The sequence below is a fragment of the Ovis aries genome, chromosome 5 (assembly GCF_016772045.2).
Source record: "Ovis aries strain OAR_USU_Benz2616 breed Rambouillet chromosome 5, ARS-UI_Ramb_v3.0, whole genome shotgun sequence".
Taxonomy (NCBI): domain Eukaryota; kingdom Metazoa; phylum Chordata; class Mammalia; order Artiodactyla; family Bovidae; genus Ovis; species Ovis aries.
In genome coordinates this window covers 7,162,033-7,187,011 of record NC_056058.1, presented here as the reverse complement: position 1 = coordinate 7,187,011, position 24,979 = coordinate 7,162,033, and the positions used below count along the sequence as shown (strand labels likewise).

The 24,979-nt window shown below is 46.3% G+C and overlaps 1 protein-coding gene across 1 annotated transcript; it reads left to right on the top strand.

Moving 5' to 3' along the window:
* The first annotated feature begins 439 nt into the window (after positions 1-439).
* Positions 440-16,558, top strand: CYP4F21 (prostaglandin omega-hydroxylase CYP4F21). The gene is given in 13 exon segments (NM_001009743.1): positions 440-637; positions 3,521-3,665; positions 6,427-6,480; positions 6,574-6,701; positions 8,483-8,604; positions 9,270-9,471; positions 9,474-9,551; positions 10,462-10,528; positions 10,708-10,837; positions 15,452-15,585; positions 15,680-15,744; positions 15,932-16,014; positions 16,381-16,558. Coding segments are annotated over 13 exon segments (1,584 nt in total).
* The last annotated feature ends 8,421 nt before the right edge of the window (positions 16,559-24,979 follow it).

The following is a 24,979-nucleotide window of genomic DNA, read 5'->3' as shown; positions in this document are numbered from 1 at the left end:
AGAGGAAGTTGTGTGAGAGACAATCCGCTCTAGAAAGAAGGTACCAGGCTGAGGGTCAAGGGGCTCGGGGTTTTGACCTGGTGTGGGGAAGGCCGCTGCCCATGGCATGGTGGCTCTAGGGAATGAGCTGGCTTGGGAGAGGAGTGGATACCAGTGGGTAACTAACACACACACACACACACACACACACACACACACACTGTCTGTGTGTGTCTGTCTCTTGTCTCTATCATTCCCTCTTCCTTTGAATTTCTCTGGTCTCCATTCCCTCTCCCAGCTCGTGTCTGTCTGTCTCTGAGCCCTTCTCACCCTGTCCCTAGCGCTCACCCTGCCTTCACTCCCTTGCTCCTCTCCCTCTATCCGTCTCTGCTTCACAGCTCACCATCACTGTCTCTTCCTTCATCCTCAGGATTCACCCTGCAACCCATCTGACCACAGGATGCTAGAGCTGAGCGTGTCCCGGCTGGGATTCGGGCTGGTGGCAGCCTCCCCGTGGCTGCTGCTGCTGGTGGTTGGGGCCTCCTGGCTCCTGGCCCGCGTCCTGGCCTGGACCTACACCTTCTACAACAACTGTCGCCTCCTCCAGTGTTTTCCGCAGCCCCCAAAACAGAACTGGTTCTTCGCTCACCTGTACCTGGTGAGTTTCCTGGGAGATCCTGGGAAATCAGGAATGGGGCTCAGGGTTTGGGCTGGGGTCTAGAACAGCAGACAAGCCAGGGGAGGCCTGGGAGGCCCCTCTGCCCTCCTTTACTCATTCCTCTGCTTTGCCATCAAGACCTTCTCCACATCCTGCCTTTCCAGCCCTAGCCTGCTTTGGGGTCCATTTCCTGCCTGCCTTGCATACATTAGTGCACCTCTGAGGCCGGGCTGCACAGAATCTGGTACCCTGGCCTCTCCAGTCTCCATGGTGGCCTTGAGGTCCTCTCAAGGGTGCTGCCGTGGGTCTGCTCTGCATGTGGTCCTTCTCCTTGTGACTTTCCACTCTGGGCTACAGCTTCCCCATCCCCATGCCTCCTCCTTCCAGGATCCCTCCTCTTTTCTAACTCCCCTCCCTCTACCAAGATGTCCCAAGGTGCTCACAGCCCAACCTGGATAAAGTTGGCCAATCACCACCCATTCTAAGAAGCCTTCTTAGACCTCTCCCTCCTCCACGCCTCCCCACTTTGTGCCTCAGACCTTGACTCTGGCTTGGCCCTGCTCCTGATTAACTAAACAGCTCAACTGTCAAATTGCTTAATAAGCACCTCCCAGTTTGATGATGGTTCTGGGAAGCAGACTACAGTCCATGGCTGGCTAATATTAGGATGCAAAATAAAGGTGTGATGACCTAAGTGACGAGCATGCCATCACTTTCTTCTGTCAGGGTCAAAGGGATGGGTATCCAGCTCCTCCCATCTAACAGCCTAGCTGAGAGAGGTGTCCATCTTTTCTTTCCTGTCTTGGACAAGAGCTACCACTTGGTGGAGGATTTACTGAAATTGTACTGTTTATTGTGGCAAAGTTCAGGAGGCAGGGGCATTACAAATCTTCATGTGAAGATTTCCTGAGATTCTGGGTCTTGAAAGCATCTCAGCGAGTCTTCCCAGGTGGTGCTAGCGGTCAAGAACCCTGTCTGCCAATGCAGGTTAGATGGAAGAAAGGGGGGTTTGATCCCTGGGTTGGGAAGATGCCCTAGTGGAGGGCACAGAAACCCACTTCAGTATTCTTGCCTGGAGAACCCCATGGGCAGAGGAGCCGGGCTGCAGTCCATGGGGTCGCCAAGTCGGACACGACTGAAGTGACCTAGCTCACGAGGCACAGTGAGTCTTGGAGGCAGCAGGAGCATTACGAAGTTTCTGCATTTCTTCCCTCCCCTCTAAGGGCTTGGTCATGGAGTATGGTCTTGGTCATTTTTCCTTCCTGTGGTCCCTCATGCTGTGCGACCTCAGCTGAGTCACTCTCCCTCTCTGGACCAGTCTCACCAAGTGCTTTGCATCCTCAATTTGGTACTTGAGGAGAAAGGAGTGAAAGGTTGTTGCTGAACTACGAAAAGACGCCGGGATTCTTGGCCTCCGGAGGAGAAGAATTCAGTCCAGGGCCACAGAAGAGGGTTGATTGCTCAGAGCTTTTGTGTAATAAAGTTTTATTAAAGTATAAAGGAGATAGAGAAACCTTCTGACATAGGCATCAGAAGGGGGCAGAAAGAGTACCCCTGCTAGTCTTCAGCTGGATGTTACATAGTCACTAGCAGTCTGTTAATGAAAGAAAGGAATGTCTTAAAACTCAGAATGGCACCAGGCCCCTCACCCATAAGATGTAGTTTGGGATAATCTCGGGCACCAGACAATTCATCCTGGGCCATAAAACGACTGACCTGAATCTTGTAGAAGGGCAGATTACCATACAAATAGTTTCGTTTACATAGATTAGGGGAGCAATATCTGTGTATAACATACTGGTTTGTCAAGTCAGTTCTGAGCCATTAGGTAGAACTGAGTTGAAGACACAGTTTGGGGTAAATGCATAGTACATTAACATAGCTTAAGACAAACATTTCCATAAAAAATGCATTGGTTAACTCGAGGTTTGAGAATAGTTAACTTCAGGTGGAACCAGGTGTCATTATGGCAACACAGTATTTTAAGAGAAACCTTTTAAAATTTGTATAGAGAAGAAAAAAAAAATATATATATATATATATCACTAGTTTGTTTCCTCCTGCCGCTTAAGAGAGATAAAAAATGTCTGACACTTGAGCCTATGTCCTCCATTTGGAGACCCCTGGCCTTCCTGCCTGTTTCCCTCTCAGGAGCAGGTCACAAAGGTGAATGTGACTTATGTTCACCTGCCAAGAGCCCCTGGGGGTATTTGTCAGGTTTGAATGAGGCGTCCTGAGGGAGAGGATACTTTACCAGCAGGCAACCCACCCTTCTTTTCTTTTGGGTGCAAAGGTGTCAGCTTCTTCATTTATAGATGGCATAATTGAAAGTCATGTCCTTAGGTTGCAGAGAAATAGGCAGGATGTACTCTGCATGGAGCCAGTTGGGGGAGGGGGATTCATGGGTCAGAGCTGCTGTCATGAGTGAGGGACAAAATTCACATCTGTCCTTTGGGATCAGCCAGGGATGGAAGGCCCCAGGTGTGCAGATGATTTACTGCAAGGAACTGCAGGCTGTATGGACCAGCCAGAATAGGAGAGGATGTGGGACCAAAACCCAGGGACAAGCACTGAGGCCACCTTGCTACCTACAAACCTCGCCAGTGGGGATCTCTTTCTGTGGCCACCCCTGGCGCTGAGACCATTCCCAGGACAAGAAAAAGTTTGGCTTCTCAAGATAAAGTCACCCTACCTGTGGGCAAAGAGCCAGTCTTCTCCCTGCACTCTGGGGTATCTCCTTGGGACTTGGAGGTGCTTCAGGACCACTCCTTCACACGAGGGAAGGAGCAGGGGAAGCAGAGATTCCCTCCATCTGGGTGGGATCTGACACCCTGTCCACTGCAGCGGTTTCTTCTCAGCAATGATGTCCTTACATGCTTTCAGGTCCCCCCGACAGAGCAGGGCTTGAGAAAATCAACCCAGCTGGCAGCTAACTACTCCCATGGATATCTGATCTGGTTTGGCCCCATCACTCCCATGATCGTTTTCTGCCACCCTGACATGCTCCGGAGCATCGCCAATGCCTCAGGTACCCATGCAGAGCTTGTGGTGGTGGGTGTCATGACACATTTGATGGATTTTAGCCCCTCCCTGCCAACTTTTTATGTGGCCCCTACAGGACCCTGCTCCCTCTTCCTCTCTTCTCTCTCAGCCACTTCCTCTTTGCTTCATGCATTTATCAAGCTCCATCTCACTGACTCCTGTTTCTTCCCATGGCCGTTTGGCCTCCAACCTTGTACCCTTCTGAAGTTTATCCCCAATCTCAAGGTCTCATATCTGGACAGAGAGATCCTTGACCTGGTACGGTTGGTCAGGAACTGGCCAACAGAAGATGTGGCAATCCGGAGAAGAAACAAAATTCTCTGCTGGGGTGTTCTGGAAGGCTTCCTGGAAGAAGAGGTGCTGGAACTAGGTCTGGAGCAATGAGAAGAAAATATTCCAAAGCAGAGGGTAGAGTGACTCAGTGGGCATCCATAGTATCCCAGGCCCCCCTGCCAGGCCAGGCCTTAGTCTCACTCATCTGCAGATCCAGAGCAATGAAGGCTTCTGGCTGGTGCAGGATTGGGGGCTGCTCTTCCTGTGACATCTACCTCTCTGGTGGGCCCATCGCATTTATCCTATCCTGTGGCTCAGCCACTCTAGTTCAGTGCTCTCCTTCTCCAGTCCCCAGGAATCTCCCTAAGGAGACTCCACCCCACCCTGTCTCCCTTCCCTTGCCCTCTGCCCCTCCCATCTGAGACAGATCAGGGGAACGGGCAGCTTCTGATGGAGACCTGGGTTCAGACAACAGAATGCTGAGTGACTCTGGGAAGGGTCCTGGCTCCCTCTGGTTGCTGAAGTCTCTTTCAGCTGTTAGTGGTGGAAGTGCCACCCTGTATGGTCTAAGCAAAGAAAGGAAATCAACTGAGCAGCTGGATCCAGGTCTTAAACAATGTTATCAGAAATCTGTTTTCATCATTTAGTGTTCATCTGTGATGGCTTTACTCTCATCCTGGTAAAACTGAATCTCAGACGCTCAAACTCCATGAGAAAGGGAGTTTATTTACAACAGTTCTAGGAAAAGTTGAGGATTCCTTTTAATTTGTCTGGTTTGGGTCATAGGACCAATTCCTACAAACCTAAGATTCTGAGCATCCAGTCTTGGCATCATAGGGTCCACTGAGCCATTGTTTTGGGGCTTAGAGCAGTTGGATAATTAAGAATTCAGGCCATGGATTAAAGAGTCTTGGGCTGGTGTCTCAGGTTTACTGTCCGGGAGAATGTGTGCAAGGGACTCCATCACTGAGAGCCTCAGTTTCCTCATCTGCAATATGGGGACGAAGGAGAAGTCAGGTGAACATGGTGTTTGGGATCCAAACAGGGAAAGAACCTCTCTATCCCTGTACCAGAGGGACCCCGAAGATTGTATATGGCCAGTGTGGGGAGGGAACCCAGGGGAAAACTCAGGACAGACAAGCAGCTGCCGGAGGTGACTCATGGGCTCAGGTGTGGATCTCTGCCCTGCAAATCCTTGCCTCTTGCTGCCGAGAAGAGTGTGAATTGGGTCCTTTCTGTTCCTCTCCAGATCCAGAGCTGGGAGGAAGGTCTCCTGTACACACAGGGCCTGGCCAGCACCTATGGGGATGTGTGCTGCTTGTGGGGCGCGGGAGGCTGGCATGTGGTCACCTGCATCTTCCACTCCACCGCTCCAGGTAGACGTACTCTTGGCCATGGCTTGCCTGCTGCCACATCCTCCGTGTTGGGTGCAGACACAGGGGGCTGTGGTAGAGATGCCGCTGCCTCTTTCTTACCTGGACTCTCACCTGCCTACTTCTCGTCACGTCTACTCACACCTAGGGCATATCTGTGTCCTGTCTGCTGTAGGCTATGTCTGGTCAGCTTTATGTTTCTACCTGGTTTCTGATTACAGCTGGTACATGTTTTACCTGGTGACGCGCGGTATATGATTAGACCTGGGCTCAAATAGACATGGTCTCAGTCACATCTGGAGTTGCTTTAGCTGTGGCCAAGGACATCTGAGGCATTTTGGGGTTTGTCTTTTTCTTGCCTGAGATGCTGTTAGTGATTATCTGGTTCTCTTGCTTGTCACGTCTGGGTCACGTTTCAGGTTTGTTTGAGGTCTGAGACTCAGGGTCATTTTCAGACATGCTAGTGACCTTATGTGATCTTGTTTGATGCCTGTCTTAGGGTATGTCTGGGGCCCAACCGGGAACACACCTGGTTCAGGTCTGTGACATCAGTGTATGTAAGCCCTGTGTGAGACTCCTGCTGGGCAAATTCAGGCCAAGTTAGACTGTCTTCAGGTCCATGTGTCATATCAGGCTGTGTCATCCATGTTGGGGCCATGTCAGGACATGTTAACACATGGGGCCATGTCACACATCTCAGGAGAGGTCAGAGTGCAGGGGCAGACGTGGTGTTCTAGGTCCCCATAAAGATGTTTTGTAGAGTGCTGGGCTATGCCTGTGTCTTCATAACATGTTGGACCATGTAGGAGCCATGTCAGGGAATGTTGGGGCATGTTGTATCTTGTTAGAGTGTTACTGAGCACCTAAGAGTTGTGTCTATGGGCTCTGCCTTTGCTCTCCTCTGTCCTGCAGCCTGGTCTGGTCCCCCACCCCCGCCCGTCACCTCTCCACCTGGCTTATGGCTTCCAGTTCTCTTGGCCCCATTCCTGCTATGCAGGGCTCAGAGCAGGAATGCAGATTCCTGGCTGGGATCCTCTATTCCACACAAAATTTCCTCCTTTCCCCATCTCCCTGGCCCCTGATGGTCCTCCTTCATGTCAGCTGCTGTCGCACCCAAGAACATGGATTTCTACAAATTTTTGAAGCCCTGGCTGGGTGAGTAACTGTGAGTGAAGGGGATTGGGGACAACCCTGGGGACCCAGAGGAAAGTTCTGCCTTTGCCCACTCCCCGTGGCTATCTCTGCTAGGGGATGGGCTCCTGCTGAGTGCTGGTGACAAGTGGAGCAGGCACCGTCACTTACTGACACCCACCTTCCACTTCAACATCCTGAAGCCCTATATGAAGATTTTCACCAAGAGCACAGACATCATGCATGTGAGTCTCTTGAACCCAGGGTCCCATCTGGAGTACTGGGGATAACGGGGACTCAGAGACACCTTGTCTGGAACCTGGCTCTTGTGGGTGGCTTTAAGGCCATGGACTCTTCCTTTCTGAACCATGGTTTCCACAGTTGAATAATAAGGATTATGTGATCCCTGCTTTGTAGGGTGGCCAAGATGACCTAATGGAATCATGTCTCTGGCACATAAGAGAGGTTCAGAAGGTGTTAGTTTCTACATTTTCCTCAAAGAGGCCTTGGAATCTTGAGACATGTTTGGTAAAAATGATGAATATTTTGTAGTAGTTATTCTAGAGTAACAAGTCACTTAAAAACAGTAAGTGCTTGGTATTGAGAAGTCTGTAAGTCAGCTGGCTGGTTCTTATGGATGTAGATTGGGCCACTAGTGTATCTGTGATCAGATAGGAAGTTTTGCTGATCTAGGGTCATTCTCACATATTTTGGGCTTGGCTGGTTGCAGGCTGATCTCAAATGGCCTTACTCCAGGCAAAGGACTTCCTTTCATGTGATTCTCTCCCTTTAGAATTCATCTCAGGTTTGTTCACATGGCAGAAGCAGGGTTATAACAGCCTGACAGGAAGCTGCAATGCTGCTTGGAAGCTTGGTTTAGGACCATCTACTCATCATTTCCACCAGAGTCTATTGGGTAAAGCAGAGCTTCCCTGGTGGTTCAGTGGTAAAGAATTTGCCAGCAATGTAGGAGACATGGGTTTGATCCCTGCGTTGGGAACATCCCCTGGAGGAGGGAATGGAAATCCATTCCAGTATTCTTGCTGGGAGAATCCCATGGATAGAGGAATCTAGCAGGCTGTGATCCATGAGTTCTCTAAGAGCTGGACAGGACTGACCAACTAAGCATAGCACACATTGGCGAAAGTAGATTCAAGGCCAGCTCAGAATCAAAGCAGGCTCCACCTACTGATAGAAGTTACTGAAAAAGCACATTGCAAAGGGTTTGGATATATATACACGGGGAAGGTCAGGAGTTTGTGACTTGGCTGTGTCTTTTCCATACTTGCAAGCTGACAAGGGAGCTTGTTACTGTTTTGTGGATTCTGTCAGAAGACATGAGAGTCCTGGGTCACTGACAAAGGATAGTTTTTACTCTTGGCATAGCAAATGGCACCTTCTTCTTGCTGGTTTGCATTCTTCCTCCAAGTCAACAAATCCCATGTGGATGGCAAATGTGGACTTTGACTGATACCTACTCAAATAGTATGTTTTATTATAGGGTGGAAGAATACTAGATTTAGGGTGTCTGTGACTTTTAGAACTAGAAGCACGCCTGATATTTTCCCAGGAGGAGACTTTATCTCACTCTTAAAGGTTGTTTGCTGCAAACACAGCTCTGAGAAATAGTCCAGGTAAAGAACATCATGGACTACCAATTTTTGGCATACCCAGCAAGATTACGCAAAAGTATTCAGGGCCCATGGAGAACTACCTCTCTAAACATAGGGACAGTTTATTCATCAGTTTCCATCAGTGAAGGTGATGAAAGCTAAAATTTGCTTAGCACTTAACTTTATGCAGTAAGTTGACCAAGGATACAGAGAGCAGGAGGGTGAGCCAAGATTTAAAACCAGGTCTCCTGACTCCCAGTCATGAGAACTTCATGTCCTAGCAGTAACAGCTTCCACTCCTACTCATGCCTGATACTCTCTGGAGATGGTTTCCTGGGGCCAAGAGGCAGGGTCTGGGGAGTCCACTCAGGTGGTTGGGAATGGGCCCTAACACTGTCTCCTTCTCTGTCCAGACCAAGTGGGAGCGCCTGATCACCCAAGGCCACACCCGTCTGGACATGTTTGAACACCTCAGCCTCCTGACCCTGGACAGTCTGCAGAAATGTGTCTTCAGTTTTGATAGCAATTGCCAGGAGTGAGTCTCAGCTAAGAGCCTGGGAACATGAGTCATAGACCCAAGGTATTAGACGGAGGAGGGAGGACTGACCAGAGCAATAAGGAGGGCCTTCCTGAAGGAGGTGGCCCAGAGCAGGACAACCCAGGACAGGAAATGGAAAGAGAAGGAGCTATCCTTTCAGGTCGGTAGACCTGTTTGATAAAGAACAGAAGGCTAGAATGAGAAAAGTATGTGCAATAGTGAGGAGAGACGTTGGAAATAAGGTTGAAGAAGTGGGCAGGTAATATCTTAAGGACATTCTGAAGCCAGGCAAAGCGAATCTGACTCAAAAGAATCCAACTGTCATATAGACATTGGATGTAAGAAGACTAGGGAAGGGGCTGGGCCACTGACTAGCTGGGAGAGGATAAGGTATGAGCTGAGTGGACGGTTCTGGAAAGGAGACTGGAGCAGTGAGAGAGACAGGAGAGAAACATGATATCTCAGCTGTGCTCCAGGTGCCTGGGGCATGGAGTCAGCTCATGGAGATGGGATGTGGGTTGAGACGAGTCTTAAGAGTCACATCTTCTGGCTCATCCCCACACTGTATCTGTGAGCCATTTGTTCTTGGAGCCTCAGTTGCTGAAGGGAGGTAGCCCCTGGTTTCTGGGCTTCAGGTGTTTTAAGTTGTTTCCTCCCTTCAGGCTCTCTTCCTGTAGGAAGCCCAGTAAATATATCACCGCCATCTTGGAGCTCAGTGAGCTTGTGGCAAAGCGGAACAGGCAGATCTTCCTGCACGCGGACTTCCTATACTTCCTCACCCTGGATGGGTGGCGCTTCCGCAGGGCTTGCCGCCTGGTGCACGACTTCACCGATGCCGTCATCCAGGAGCGGTGCCGCACTCTCCCGAGAATGTTGATGACTTCCTTAAGGCCAAGGCGAAGACCAAGACTTTGGACTTCATTGATGTGCTTCTGCTGACCAAGGTGCGTTCCTCTGGGACCTGAGTTCAAGAGGTAGAATGGACTTTGATCTGATCAAAGAATTTGAATGGGATGTAGAGGATCCTGGGAAGCCATGGAAGGGGCTTGTGGAACGGAGGGATGGGTCAGGGATAAGTTTTAGAGATGACCATGTGGAATATTGCCTGTAGGGGACTACTAAGTCTGAAACTATGAGGGGCCTGAGATTTCACTCAAATGGGAAACTAGTAAGTCAGTCTACCACAGAGATAGACTGTGTACATATATAGGTGTATGTACGGTATACATACAGAATCCTGGATCAGAGCAGCCCATTTATTACTCATGGCAAAAACAGTAACCAGAGTAGAACTGTAGCTCTCCTACCCCATTCCTAAATTCCTTTGATGGCTCAAGTGTGCTATTACCTGTACATGGCAATCATACTTGCATCACAGTAAAAGTACATACCTCCAGATTTTTAAATTTGGAACTTATACAAGACAGCTGATACATTTTCCCCTTTCTCCCTATGGGGAGAGGGAGAGAGAGAACACACAGGGAGAGAGATTATTCTGGAGCTTAAACAAATTATTTTTTGGTAAGAAGGCAAAGTCTAAAGTTTTTATATTTTTATAACCCAGGTTGTAACCCAGGTTGCCAGGAACTTTTTTTTTCAGGAATCCCTCATTATTTTGAAATATAAAAATAATTATGGGTGACTGATTATTTTTCACCAGGGACAACATAGGAGACAAAGAGGTCAAGGAGGAGGTTTCTGGGGTGGGGCCTCTGGTGACAGAGTGCACAGGTGGTTTAAAATCTCAGGGTGGGCTTGGGTCTCTGGATGGATAATGGGGCTTCAGAGATTCTCAGTTTAGCCTCAGAAACCCTCTGAGCTAGAGCAATTCTGGGGATCTTGCTTTCTCTCCAGGACGAAGATGGGAAGAGATTGTCAGATGAAGACATCCGGGCTGAAGCTGACACCTTTATGTTTGAGGGTGAGGCACCAGTGTGAGAAAATGTAGGGATAGGGTGTCTCTAAACCCAGGAACTAGCCCAGTAGACCCTGGACCACCCCATTCCTCTCCATCCTCCTCATGGACTTTACCATGGGGGTGTTGTCCACCCTGTGGTGCTGAAGCAGTCCAGAGACACAAGTCTTTCTGGATGCCCCCAGGCCATGATACTACAGCCAGTGGCCTCTCCTGGATTCTGTACAACCTTGCAAAGCACCCAGAATATCAGGAGCGCTGCCGGCAGGAGGTGCAAGAGCTCCTGAGGGACCGTGAGTCTAAAGAGATTGAATGGTGAGTGCAAGTCTTCATGGCCTTTTTCTGAGCCCTTTTCATTGCCTCTGCTCCCTGGCTGGGGAAGAGAGAAATTTTTTGTGTGCATTCTGTCACTTAGTGGAAATAGGAACAGAACACAGAGGCAGGATCTCATACCCAGTGTATGTGTGTGTGTGTGTGTGTGTGTGTGTGTGTGTGTGTGTGTGTGTGTGTGTGTGTGTGTGCACGTGCACATGCTAAGTTGCTTCAGTTGTGTCTGACTCTGTGTGACCATATGGACTATAGCCCCGCCAGGCTCCTCTGTCCATAGGATTCTCCAGGCAAGAATACTGGCGTGGATTGCCATGCTCTCCTTCAGGGGATCTTCCTAACCCAGGGAATGAATCTGCATCTCTTACGTCTCCTGCACTGGCAGGCAGGTTCTTACCACTAGTGCCACCTGGGAAGCCCACTCAGCATGGATAGGAGGACAAAATTTGCTGGCTTTTGGCAGAGAAACCTGGATTTCTGAGATAATTAACAACAATATGTGAGGACAGATGATGCCACTTAGCATAAATTCAGTAAGTGAACTTCGCCTCCACTCCCTGACTGTTTTTTCTGAAATTACATGTTTTCAAACATCTTCACGTCCTGAGTATTTGCTAATCTCCTGCCCCTTAATTCCTCATATTGTTGAGTCTAGGGTTCACTAGGATCACCTGCGTATTAAAGACATCCAACTCCTTTCTTGGAACATCTGCAGCTTCATCCATCTAATCCCTACTTAGGAAACACTGCCATACTGCCTCTCTGTCCCCAATTCTATGCCATCTCCAATTCTTCCCAACCCCATTCCATATGCTGGAGACTCAGGAAGGACCAGACCCGGTCTTTGCTTTTAAGGAGCTCCTAACCTGCTGTAGAAATAGTCCCAGGTCAGGACACTCTCAGTGTACATGGGGAGGGCTGGGATTTGGAACAAGAGGGGCCAAGTTGAGGGTGGAAAGAAGTGCCTCGGCAGAGACTCTGAGATATAATCAGTAGATTTTTGGGTGCATTTGAGGTACATTTAGGTCAAGAAGACAGCTGGGAGAAAATGAAGAACTTGGGGAAGGGATGAGAAAGAGGGAGAGTGAGAGAGAGAAAGGAAGGAGGGAGGGAGGAATTTGACTTGAATATATAATTGACCTGTGGAAAGAGATTACCTCATAATATTAATACACAGTATCCCAGAGTGTGAAGTGGATATCCATTTTTGGATATTCAGGGAATCTTTAGGCTTTTAATCGAGTCTAAAATTTTAGCAAAAAGATTGTATTCACATGTTGTTAACTTAACCTTAGATACTCTTGTTGCTATGGTAAACCATATATTCTATCTGGATTGAGAAATATTAGAAGTTTAATTGAAAATATGCATTCACATTTCTTGGTAAGTTTAATTCAGGTATTTTATATCATCACCATCATTTTTTCTTTTATTATTTTTTGAACTGTTATTTCTAATAGAAAAACTGATAATTTATGAATATAAATCTCTTGCCCAGTGAACATAGGAAATGCTAAATATTGAGTCTCATATCCATAAGAAAAATAAAGATTGTTTCCTAAAATCTCAGGAACAACTGGGAAGCTATGTGTAAAAAGTTAATTCATCCTGCTTCTCATGTCTTGTAAGAAAATAACATCCACATGAATCAAAAGATTTAAAAAATGATGACGTCTTAAAGGCTCTAGAAGAAACCATGGGAGGTTATAGCTCCAGAGTAGGGAAGGCTCTATTTTGAGACTAATCCTAAGAGACATACAAGAAAAGATTGATATACTATTTCATGAAATAGATAAAGAGCAGTGTGTATGGTATTCAGTATGCTAGTATATAATTTTTTAATGTGAAAAATACCTTTGGAAGGATACATAATCACTAGACAAACTATAAGAAAGGGAGAGGAGTGCTATTGGTCCATAGATTTGGTGTTTTGTAGTTTTCCAATTTTGAGCTAGTTAATTGTATTTCAGTTCAGTTCAGTTCAGTCACTCAGTCATATCCGACTCTTTGTGACCCCGTGGACTGCAGCACACCAGGCTTCCATGTCTATCACCAACTCCTGGAGTTTACTGAAACTCATGTCCATTGAGTCAGTGATGCCATCCAAACATCTCGTCCTCTGTCATCCCCTTTTCCTCCTGCCTTCAATCTTTCCCAGCATCAGGGTCTTTTCAAATAAGTCAGTTCTTCGCATCAGGTGGCCAAAGTATTGGAGTTTCAGCTTTAGCATCAGTCCTTCCAATGAATATTCAGGACTGATTTCTTTTAGGATGGACTGGTTGGATCTCCCTGCAGTCCAAGGGACTCTCAAGAGTCTTCTCCAACACCACAGTTCAAAAGCATCAATTCTTCGGTGCTCAGCCTTCTTTGTGGTCCAACTCTCACATCCATACATAACTACTGGAAAAAACAGCTTTGACTAGATGGACCTTTTTGGCAAAGTAATGTCTCTGCTTTTTAATATAGTGTCTAGATTGGTCATAGTTTTTCTTTCAAGGAGTAAGAGTCTTTTAATTTCATGGCTGCAGTCACCATCTGCAGTGATTTTGGAGCCCAAGAAAATAAAGTCTCACTGGTTGCCCTATCTATTTGCCATGAAGTGGTGGGACCAAATACCTTAGTTTTCTGAATATTGAGTTTTAAGCCAACTTTTTCACTTTCCTCTTTCACTTTCATCAAGAGGCTCTTTAGTTCTTTGCTTTGGCTTCCCTGGTGGCTCAGAGGGTAACTGTATTTAATTATTTTTAATTGGAGGATAATTGCTTTACAATGTTGTATTGGTTTCTGCCATACAGCAACACGAACTGGTCATAACAACACACACACACACACACACACACACACACACACACACACACCCTCCCTCTTGAGCCTGCTTCCTATCAGCTCCTTATCCCACCACTCTAGGTCATCACAGAGTGCTAGGCTGGGCTCCTCATGTTATATAGTAGATTCCCTCTAGCTACTCTGTGGATCACAATAAACTGGAAAATTCTGAAAGAGATGGGAATACCAGACCACCTGACCTGCCTCTTGAGAAATCTGTATGCAGGTCAGGAAGCAACAGTTAGAACTGGACATGGATCAACAGACTGGTTCCAAATAGGAAAAGGAGTACGTCAAGGCTGTATATTGTCACCCTGCTTATTTAACTTCTATGCAGAGTACATCATGAGAAACGCTGGACTGGAAAAAACACAAGCTGGAATCAAGACTGCCGGGGGAAATATCAATCACCTCAGATATGCAGATGACACCACCCTTATGGCAGAAAGTGAAGAGGAGCTAAAAAGCCTCTTGATGAAAGTGAAAGAGGAGAGTGAAAAATTGGCTTAAAGCTCAACATTCAGAAAATGAAGATCATGGCATCTGGTCCCATCACTTCATGGGAAATAGATGGGAAACAGTAGAAACAGTGTCAGACTTTATTTTTGGGCTCCAAAATCCCTGCAGATGGTGACTGCAGCCATGAAATTAAAAAACGCTTACTCCTTGGAAGGAAAGTTATGACCAACCTAGATAGTATATTCAAAAGCAGAGACATTACTTTGCTGACTAAGGTCCGTCTAGTCAAGGCTATGTTTTTTCCAGTGGTCATGTATGGATGTGAGAGTTGGACTGTGAAGAAGGCTGAGCACCAAAGAATTGATGCTTTTGAACTGTGGTGTTGGAGAAGACTCTTGAGAGTCCCTTGCACTGCAAGGAGATCCAACCAGTCCATTCTGAAGGAGATCAACCCTGGGATTTCTTTGGAAGGAATGATGCTAAAGCTGAAGCTCCAGTACTTTGGCCACCTCATGAGACAAGTTGACTCATTGGAAAAGACTCTGATACTGGGAGAGATTGGGGACAGGAGGAGAAGGGGACGGCCCGGGATGAGATGGCTGGATGGCATCATGGACTTGATGGACGTGAGTCTGAGTGAACTCTGGGAGATGGTGATGGACAGGGAGGCCTGGCGTGCTGCGATTCATGGGGTCGCAAAGAGTCGGACACGACTGAGCGACTGAACTGAACTGAAGTGTATATTTGTCAATGCTACTTTCTAAATTCTACTGGATCTTATCTGCAGTGCTTATAAAAACTTTTCCAGTGAATTCTCTTTCACTGTCTGCCAAAATGATGCATTTACTCCACATTTCAAATGACATTACCCTCCTTTTTTTCTCCTGTTTAATTGCATTAGCTAGTATCTCTAGTCCTGTAATAAATAAGATAAACATTCAATCTGTTTCTTGCTCATTTACCTTTTGATTTTGCAATCTTGCCATAAAGAATGTTCCACATTCATACAAATTTGTAAATATTTCTATGGTTCACTTTTTGTTGATTTCAGAAAAGCTTCTAAAAATATCTGACTAAATTTTGTCTAGTACTTCTGTGATATTGCTTTTCTTTCTTTCTTTTTAAAAACCATTTTATTGAGGTATGATGATCAAAGGAAAAGCTGTATGTATTTATGTATATGACTTCATGAGTTTGGAGATACTTGATCTGTCTGTGATTTTGTTCTAGGCAGAGAGGATCTTATAGGTCACCAGGAGGGCTGGGGGTGGTGTCTCTCTTTTTTCACCCCAGATAATTGTCATGGGGTTTCCTTAGGGACAACCTGGCCCAGTTGCCCTTCCTGACCATGTGCATCAAGGAGAGTCTGCGGTTGCACCCCCCAGTCACGATCATCTCTCGCTGCTGTACCCAGGACATTGTTCTCCCAAATGGCTGGGTCATCCCCAAAGGTGACCATAATGATTAGGGGAGGAGGTTCCTGGTAGGAAGAGGGCCCATCAGGCAGGTTGGAGCTAGTTCTGATTGGTCCCTTCTCTTCCACAGGTGTTATCTGCATCATTGATATTTTCGGGACCCACCACAACCCATCTGTGTGGCCAGACCCTGAGGTGAGGCCTCTGCCACGCCATACTTCCATCATTCCTGTCCATTCCCTTTGGGGGACCCAAAGGCGACTACAGAATTCTGATTGGCAAATCAAACATCACCTTCTTCCCATTATACACATATCTGCCTCTCCAAGGGTGGACGTCCTGGGAGATACCACCCAGTAACCCTGTCTTGTCTTGCCCCCAGGTCTATGACCCCTTCCGCTTTGACCAAGAAAACATCAAAGGGAGGTCACCTCTGGCTTTTATTCCCTTCTCAGCAGGTCCCAGGTGAGGGCATTGGGCATTTGAGGTGAGGATGGAGTAGTGGGGGCGGGGTTCTGGGGCTGAGATTCCAAGCGTGACTGTGGGGGCAGGAAAGGGCAAAACTGAAGATGGTCAGAGTTCTGGCACTCCTCTCCCATCCTGGGAGTGGTAGTGGGTGCAAAGCGGGGTCTGCAGTATGCTGAGAGCAGGGTTCCTTTGTCTGCTGGTCTGCATTCTAGACTGAGGTCTGGGCTAGGCTCAGGGGATATGCAAGCCCACGAGGGGTATCCCAGGCATGGTTAGCTTTCTCTATCTCTGCCAGTCAGATTTCAGGCACTGTGGGTCCGAGATGAGGGTTCCGTGTAGTCAGAGCACCGACTCCTTCCACAGGAACTGCATTGGACAGACGTTTGCCATGACTGAGATGAAGGTGGTCCTCGCTCTCACCCTGCTGCGCTTCCGTTTTCTGCCAGACAAGGAGGAGCCACGCAGGAAGCGGGAGCTGATTCTGCGCGCGGAGGGTGGACTTTGGCTGCAGGTGGAGCCGCTGAGCGCTAGCCCTCAGTGACCAAATGAGCCACTACCACCCTGCCTGGGACGCTCTATCGTCAAAAGGGCCCAGAGCTCCCCCTGCTGGCTCTCGGTGAGACTCATGCAAACGTGACGACAGCATTTTATTCCTGGGAGTCTGCAAAGGCCTCACCCCAGTTCCGTTCACGTGTTCACGTTTGCCTGAGTCTCACCGAGAACCAACAGGGGGCGCTCTGGGCGCTTTTGAAGGTACAGCGAGTGGGCGTGGTTGATTGGAGGCGGGACCAGTTGCCATGCGCCCAATATTACCGCTTTAGCTGAATCCCAGGGACGCGGGAGCCTGGTGGGCTGCAGTCTATGGGATCGCACAGAGTCGGACACGACTGAAGCGACTTAGCAGCAGCAGCAGCAGCTGACTACCAGACTGGCGCTGTGGTAGAGAATCTACCTGCCAATGCTGGAGATGCAAGAGATGCGGGTTGGATCCCTGGGTGGGAGTATCCCCTGGAGAAGGAAATGGCAACCCACTCCAGTATTCTGGACTGTAAAATTTCATGGACAGAGGAACCTGGCAGGTTACAGTTCATGGGGTCACCCTGAGCACACATGGATATATGCACGGCTGACTACAGGACCCTATGCGGATGACTTGATTTTCCCAGAACCCAAACATGGGCAATAGGAAGCCACATGATGTGACTGAGCAGAAGAGGGACCAGGGTTAAGGGTGGACTTAAGAGGTGGCGAGTGTTCTTCAATATATGTTGGAGTCTGGGAGGAATCCAATATATATGAGTACATCAAATCTGTGGTTACTCCAATGAACACGGAAGAAATAAAACAAAGACATGCGTGCTAAAATTCTAGGCTCCCCAGGTAGTCTTTCTAAATTAAATAGCTGGGAAGTGGTTTTCAGACTCCCTGTCAGCACCCCCACTCATGTACCACCACTCCCACCCCCCCCCCCCGCCCCCGCCCCCGCCCCCGCCCCCGCCCCATGTCTTCCATGTTCAGAGCCTTCAGCATTATGCATCAGAGTGGTGCATTTGTAACAAATGATTAACTTACATTGACACAACATTAATCACCCAAAGTCCATAGTTTGCATTAGAGTTCACTTTTGGTGTCCATTCTATGGATTTTGGCAAACAGATAATGGCATGTATCCATTATTATAGTACCACACAGAATATTTCATTGCCTTCAAACCCTCCCAGTGGTCGGCCGATTTCATCTATACCTCCCCCCAACTCCTGGCAACCAGAAATCTTTTTACTGTCTCCATAGTTTTGCCTTTTCCAGAATGTCAAATAGTTGAAATCACATGATATGTAACCTTTTCAGGTTAGCTTCTAGCATTTAGTAATATGCATTTAAATTTCCTCTATGTGTTTTCACGGCTTGATGGCTCATTTCTTTTTAGTGCTGAATAATATTCCATTGTCTGGATGTACCATGGGTTATCTATCTATTCATCTACTCCAATTTCTTTTTAATCAGGTTCATATATTACTAAACACAAATAAATATTTCAATGAAACAATATCAAGTACAAAAAAATGAGAAAAAGGAAACCAAATAAAAACAAACCCTAAGAACACCCAGAAAGTTAGTAAATCTAAATTATTTCCTCATGAAACAAAAACTTATGTGTAACTAACCGAGTGTAATAGTAGAATGTCTAACATTTCCACCATTCTTTGGGACAGAGAGAAGTGGGATGTTGATTCATCCAATAAAAGCCTGGTCAATAGGAAAAATAGCCCTTCTTTCAATGATCATCTTTATTTGGAAGTCTGATAGCTGTCTCAGACTTGTTATGTTCAAACTAGATTCTTGAATTTTCACCCCCAGACCTCTGGGGAATCCTTTAATGATTCCAAAAGTGGTTTTGGTGACTCTGTTTCCAGACATGTGCATTTTAAAGCTATTTTTTGTGTGATTTAATTTTAGTGCAATTCAATGAAACACATAGACAATAGATGGCTTTGGGATTCATTAAATGGTTTGGGGGCTAAATACATGATTAATTTCTTGTAAATGTTCCATGTGTGCTGGAGAGTGAGTTGCTTTCCTCTTGGGTATACATTTCTCTCTCTACTTACTAGCTCAAACTTTTAAGTTGTGTTTAGATAATTTATTCTGTAGTCTAAGTCTTGTTTTCTTGATTTGTCCAATTTTAAGAGGATTGGGATAAAAGCTCCAAGTACTGGTGTTGATGTAGTTATGGATTTTCATTTACTGATTTATCTATATTGGGTTTGCATCTATTCGCAATCTGTTTGGACCCTTTAAAAATGTATAACTTTATTTGTAACATAAGATGATTTTCCTTTAATTTTTATCAGATGTAAATATTGAGATTGCTACCCTGAGGTTACTTTTTAAATATTTGTTGGCTATATCTTTTCCATAAAAAATGAAGTGACATTCATATAAGTTAACAATTTTAAAGTAAACAATTCTGTGGCATTTTGTACGTTTGAAATTTTGACTAGCTGTCCCTCTATCTACTTCCAGAACGTTTTCATCACTCTGGAGGAAATCCTGTGCCTAATAAGCAGTTATTCCCCTGCTCCCTCTTTTCTAAAACTTTCTGTATTTTTATACTTTAAGTGAGTGTTTTGTATACACCATCCTGTGAGACATTTCTTCCTTATTTAATCAAATCTATGAACTCTTTCTTTTAATTAATGACTTTAACCCAATTGCATCCTCTCATGTATGAGTAGTTAATTTTACATGAGGAGTTTAATTGCTGTCTACTTTTCATTTGCAAATATTTTCCCCCATTCAGTAGGTTGTCTTTTTATTTTGCTGGTAGATTTCTTTTGCTGTGCAAAATTTTAAGTTCAATATTTTTTACCTATTGTGATTAAAATTTTAAATATATCCCATTCACATATATTTTTTTGGGTAGATCACAGGGGAGTTGGGTTCCATTGGACAGTCTTGGGGGGCACTTCATGTGATCTATCAGCTGAAGCCAGAGCAGGAACTGACAGGCATGACATTTTCTCTAAACAAGCAACCAGGTGTGAACAGGATCAGAACGCTGGGATATTCTGGAGGCAGGGTAGCAGGGTGGTGAGAACTCAGACTCTGAGGTCAGGCAGAGCTGGTTCAGATCCTGGCTCTGTTCCTTACAAGATGAATATCCTTCACTGAGACTCAGCTCCATCATTTGTACAAAGGGAGTTTTAATTGCATTTATTTTGAAGCAGTTAATGAGATGACCCAAGGACATGTTGAACTCAGGGACTGGTAAATAGTAAATTATTAGTGAATAACAATGACATTCTTATTCATATTTTCATGGTCACCTCCAGGAGGAGGGGCATCAGGTGTATGGGTTTTGGGCTTGGGGAAGTGGCTGAAAGTGGTGATGAGAGAGGATGAGAGGAGGAAAGGAGAACTTCTAGAAACAGAGGAAGCAAGTATTATTACAAGAGCCACCCACAGAGCTGAATCCAGTCCAGGCACTGGCTGGAGAGCCTTCCCGTCCTCTGAGGCTGGCCTGACACCCTCCTCCCTTTTACCCCATGTTAGCCACTGTCAATGCAGCTGAGTTCATTGGAGGAGCTCCTGGCATCCTGAGAAGGGGACTGTAGGGCTAGATGATAAGGTTTGAAAGAGTTGGTCCTAGGGGAAGGAGTAGTAGGGGCTGGGCAAATTTCCCAGTCTTTGGGGATCATATATATAGGCTGGAAGGAAGGGGCAGACCATGGACCTGAGTGGAGGTCCTAGGTTCAGAGCATCCTGGAGCTGGGCTAGGGGCTGAGGATTGTGCATTTGGTCCCTCTTTCCTCATCTCCCTTCACTTTCTAGTCTCTAAGATGCTGACATAATACAGAATGAGCTGAACAACAAAAGTGAACAAAAGGAGTCAGTGGTCACATTCTCAGGGCTCTGAGGCCACCCCTGTGGGGCCCTGAAAGTACTTCCCTTGGGTCTCCTGGTGACCCAGGTTCTGGCCTATGTGAGCACAACTTAGGCTTCATTATGAACCAGGTGTTCTGGGAAGTGGAGACTTGGTGTGATTCCAAAAGAGTCATCTGTGTGGGTAAGCAGTAACAGGGGCCCTCAAGAACCAGCGAAGGTATTGAGCTGGACTCCTGGGTGGATTCTGGAGGAAGAGTTCAACTCTTTCTGGGGCTGGGAGTTGGGCAGTCCATGAAGTCCAGCCTCTCTGCATCCCTGACAGTGTTTGCCCCCATACAAGGAGACCTCCCTCTCCCCCGCATGACTGATTCCTTTCCAGAACAGTATCAGAAGGTAGTTCTGTTGCTCTTTATTCTTGGTGAGATGGGTAGGCGTTTGGGGATGGGTGATCAGAAGGAAACAGGCCCATAGTCTATGGTCTACAGACATGGGTCTAGTGTAGAGAAGTAGTCAGGATGGATGGGTTGCTTCCTGGCCAGTAGGATTTTAGAAGGAAACTATCTTTCCCCTCTCATCCTGGAGGATTTTTTAGGGTGGGGGAAGAACCAAGAAGGGGTCCAAAGATCTGGAGCATATCACTTTGTTGCCCCCAATCTTGCTGTTCATAGACTGTGTATACCAGATGCAGGATAAACTGAAGCAACTGGACAGCAAATGGGAGTGCTGATAGGGGTGATAGCATTTCTCCCCAACGTATCAACCTTTCCTGGTTCTTGACCAGCTTTTCTTCATGCATCTGTTAGTCTTAGAACTGACAGGTGCTGAAGGCAAATGAGACATCATCTGAGGAGAAACGTTTCAACAAATGGAGTATGTGTGGGCAGGCAACAGTAAGGAGTCAGGGCACAGGGCTGGATAATGGTGAATAAAGGTTGAATTTTTCTCAGCACACTTAATTATACCAGTTCCTATAGCATGTTAGCTCATGATGGTCGTTTTCACTAACACCTTTGTTATAGACACAAAATTTGAGGCACATTGCATTGCATTATGCTACCTTCTGATAATGTCCATCTCTGGAATGGATAGATGGAAAGCTAGTATGCTCCCTGTTGCAAAATGTCAAGGATGCACGAGGTGGGTTATATTCACATCGTTTGCTTGGTTGAAGGCTCAAATCAGTGGCCAGTACAGCCACCAGTTCCAGCAGAGCTGAGCTATTTCCCATCCTCAAGGATCCTCCTGAGAGTCCTGTCCCGAGGACTTGCTTGAGTATGGTGTCTTCTGATATAACTTTTCTATAGGCGAAGACTTCTGGGTCAAAGCTGAGGATCACTGTGCTGGCCACTATCTGTCCATTGTCAACAACCAAGCAGAATAGGTAGGAAGAGCGGGAGAAGGAATTTGGGAATCTTTCCAAATCATGGCAATGTCATATCCTTGTCCCCTGCGTAATCCAGTGCAAATCTTTTATTCATAATACACACTCACTGTATTGAAATGAAGGGTTGGTCACAGTTCACTCCTGCTCTGTTTCGGGGCAATCATTCATTATGGCTCCTCTGTCTGGAATGCTCTTTCTTCTTTATCTACATGGAGGACTCCTATGCCTACTTCACAACCCAGAATAGACACCCTCAGTGTTCTTCCCCAACTCTGTTTCCATCACACTGCACAAATCTGGAAAATGTTGCCATATTATGGGGGCATCACCCTACAAGTGAGGGCTATTCTAGGATAAGAGCTGAATCTAACGCGCTTTTCAGTCCATGGTTCCTCGAAGCTGACTGGACACACAGCAGATCTCCATATTTGTCAGGAGATTCCAAGTGAGTACCAAAATCATGTTGACTGGGTGGAATCTGACCTTCTCACGCCATCATCAGTACCCTTTAGTTACTGTTAACTAAAGAGTATACTAACAGTATTACTCATCAGTACTCTTAGATACCACTTATCTGGTGCTCAGCTAAGCACCACAGTGTGTTGTTATTCTTTCATTGAATCTGAGAGGCAGCTGCCTTTGTTGTCTCTGTTTTACAGATGAGTGGCCTGTGCATCATAGGTGACCGTAATTTGACTGACCACACAGGCCATACTATTGGATATGGAAGTATATTGAGACCTTTTTGCCTGCTTACTGACATTCTATCTTGCACAGTGTCACCTGTCTTTGGGACCCCCTTTGTCTTACTTTGGAGAAGGCAGTGGCACCCCACTCCAGTACTCTTGCCTGGAAAATCCCATGGATGGAGGAGCCTGGTGGGCTACAGTCCATGGGGTCGCTAAGAGTCAGACACGACTGAGCAACTTCACTTCACTTTGTCTTACTTACTTAGTTGAGCCACCTATGGCTCAATGGGCCCACTTCCACCTATGGTCCCACATACTTTTTGACTGAATCTGCCTTCTCCCTAGGCAGAATTTTTTCAGTCCAAATAAAAGATGAGTAATATTGGATTGGTCTCAAGAAAACAGTACTCAAAATGCATCTACAAGTGATGAGATGGATCACCCCTCATCTTCACATTAGTCTCTATTTGTGGATTCCAAGCTCCTCTACCCCAGGTAGCACCCACCCCTGGAACTTGGGACAGCCTTTCCAATATATGCTTTCTCAAATACCTCAAGGATCTGACTTTGGCATCAACCAAACTGTTCCCTTATCTCCTGTTGTCTTGCGAGTCACCAATATATGTTTGTATCTAAGTTATGGATTGTCATTGTTGTTCAGTCCTGTCTGACTCTCCGCGACCCCGTGAACTCATGGATTAAATAACAAGAAAGAAATGAAAAAAAATTAATCACAGGAAGCCATAGTACCTTGAATATATTAAAGAGAATTGTGCTCATTCTGAAGAGAAATAGACAATGTGTCATTTGCCAAGCTTAGTAAATTTCAGTGAAGTGAAAGTCACTCAGTCATGTCTGACTCTTTTGTGACCCCATGTACTATACAATACATGGAATTCTCCAGGCCAAAATACTGGAGTGGGTAGCCATTCCCTTTTTCAGGGGGTCTTCCCAACCCAGGGATCAAACCCAGGTCTCCCACATTGCAGGCAGATTCTTTACCAGCTGAGCTACCGGGGAATCTGGAAATATCTGGAGGCTTTAGCATCCCACAGACAACGCTGGAAGGGCTATGACTGGAGGATTCCTTCCTACCTCCTCATCATGTCTTTCAACAACCTTCAGATCCAGGTCCTCACCTATCTCTGAACATTCCTGGTTTCCACTCACTTTACCAAAACTTTGCTTTAATTTACATTTCTGTCACTGACAACTGAAACAGTTCCCACTAAATCAGGAAGGAAGGGGACTTTCCTGGCAGTCCAGTGGTTAAGACTTTGCCTTCTGATGCAGGGGTGTGGGTTTAATCCCTGGTCAGGGAGCTAAAATCCCACATGCCTCATGGCCAAAATGCCAAAACCATAAAACAATATTGTAGACTTCCCTGGTGGCTCAGCGGTAAAGAATCCACCTGCCAGTACAGGAGACACGGATTCGATCCCTGGTCTGCGAAGATCCCACATACTGCAGAGCAACTAAGCCAGTGAGCCACAACTACTGAACCTGTGCTCTAAAACCCAGGAGCTGAAACTACTGAGCCCATACCTTGTGCTACTGAAGCCCATGGGCCTAGAGCCCGTGCTCTGCAACAAGACAAGTCACCACAGTGCAAACCCCTGAACCGCAACTAGAGAGTAGTCACTACTCTCCGCAACTAGAGAAAACCCACACAGCAACGAAGACCTAGCGCATTCAAAAATAACTAATTAAATAAAAATTTAAAAATCTTACAAAATATTGCAATGAATTCAATATTGTAATATACCATACCATAACAAATTCAATAAAGATTTAATGAATGTCCATATCAAAAAAAATCTTTTTCAAAAATCAGAAAGGAATTTGAGAGTGTCATACTTCTACATCCAATGTGGATGTCTTCTCACTCATGTGGTGTGCCCAGTCTCTGCTGAAGCCTCTCTGCCTTCCTAGGTGGGGCATTTCCCCTTTGGATGCCTTTAGTCAGGAGAAAATCCATCTTATGGAGCATTCGCGTCTCCGATAGTCACTTATACAGGTGTGTAGTGCAGCAATCTCATAATCATAGGAGGTATTCAGTTCAATGTCTAGAATGCACTATTTTAAAATCACAGCATGCTTTTTATTTCCTTTAAGACATTAATAGGGCTTCCCTGGTGGCTTAGATGGTAAAGCGTCTGCCTACAGTGTGGGAGACCTGGGTTCAATCCCTGGGTTGGGAAGATCCCCTGGAGAAGGAAATGGCAACCCACTCCAGTACTCTTGCCTAGAAAATTCCACGGACTGAAGAGCCTGGTAGGCTACAGTCCATGGGGTCACAAAGAGTCGGACACAATTGAGTGACTTCACTTCACTTCACTTCATTTCAAGACATTAATGGGCTTCCCTCATAGCTCAGTCGGTAAAGAATCTGCTTGCAATGCAGGAGACCTGGGTCTGATCCCTGGGTCAGGAAGATCCCCTGGAGAAGGGAATGGCTCTCTGCTCCAGTATTCTTGCCTGGGAAGTCCCATGGACAGAGGGG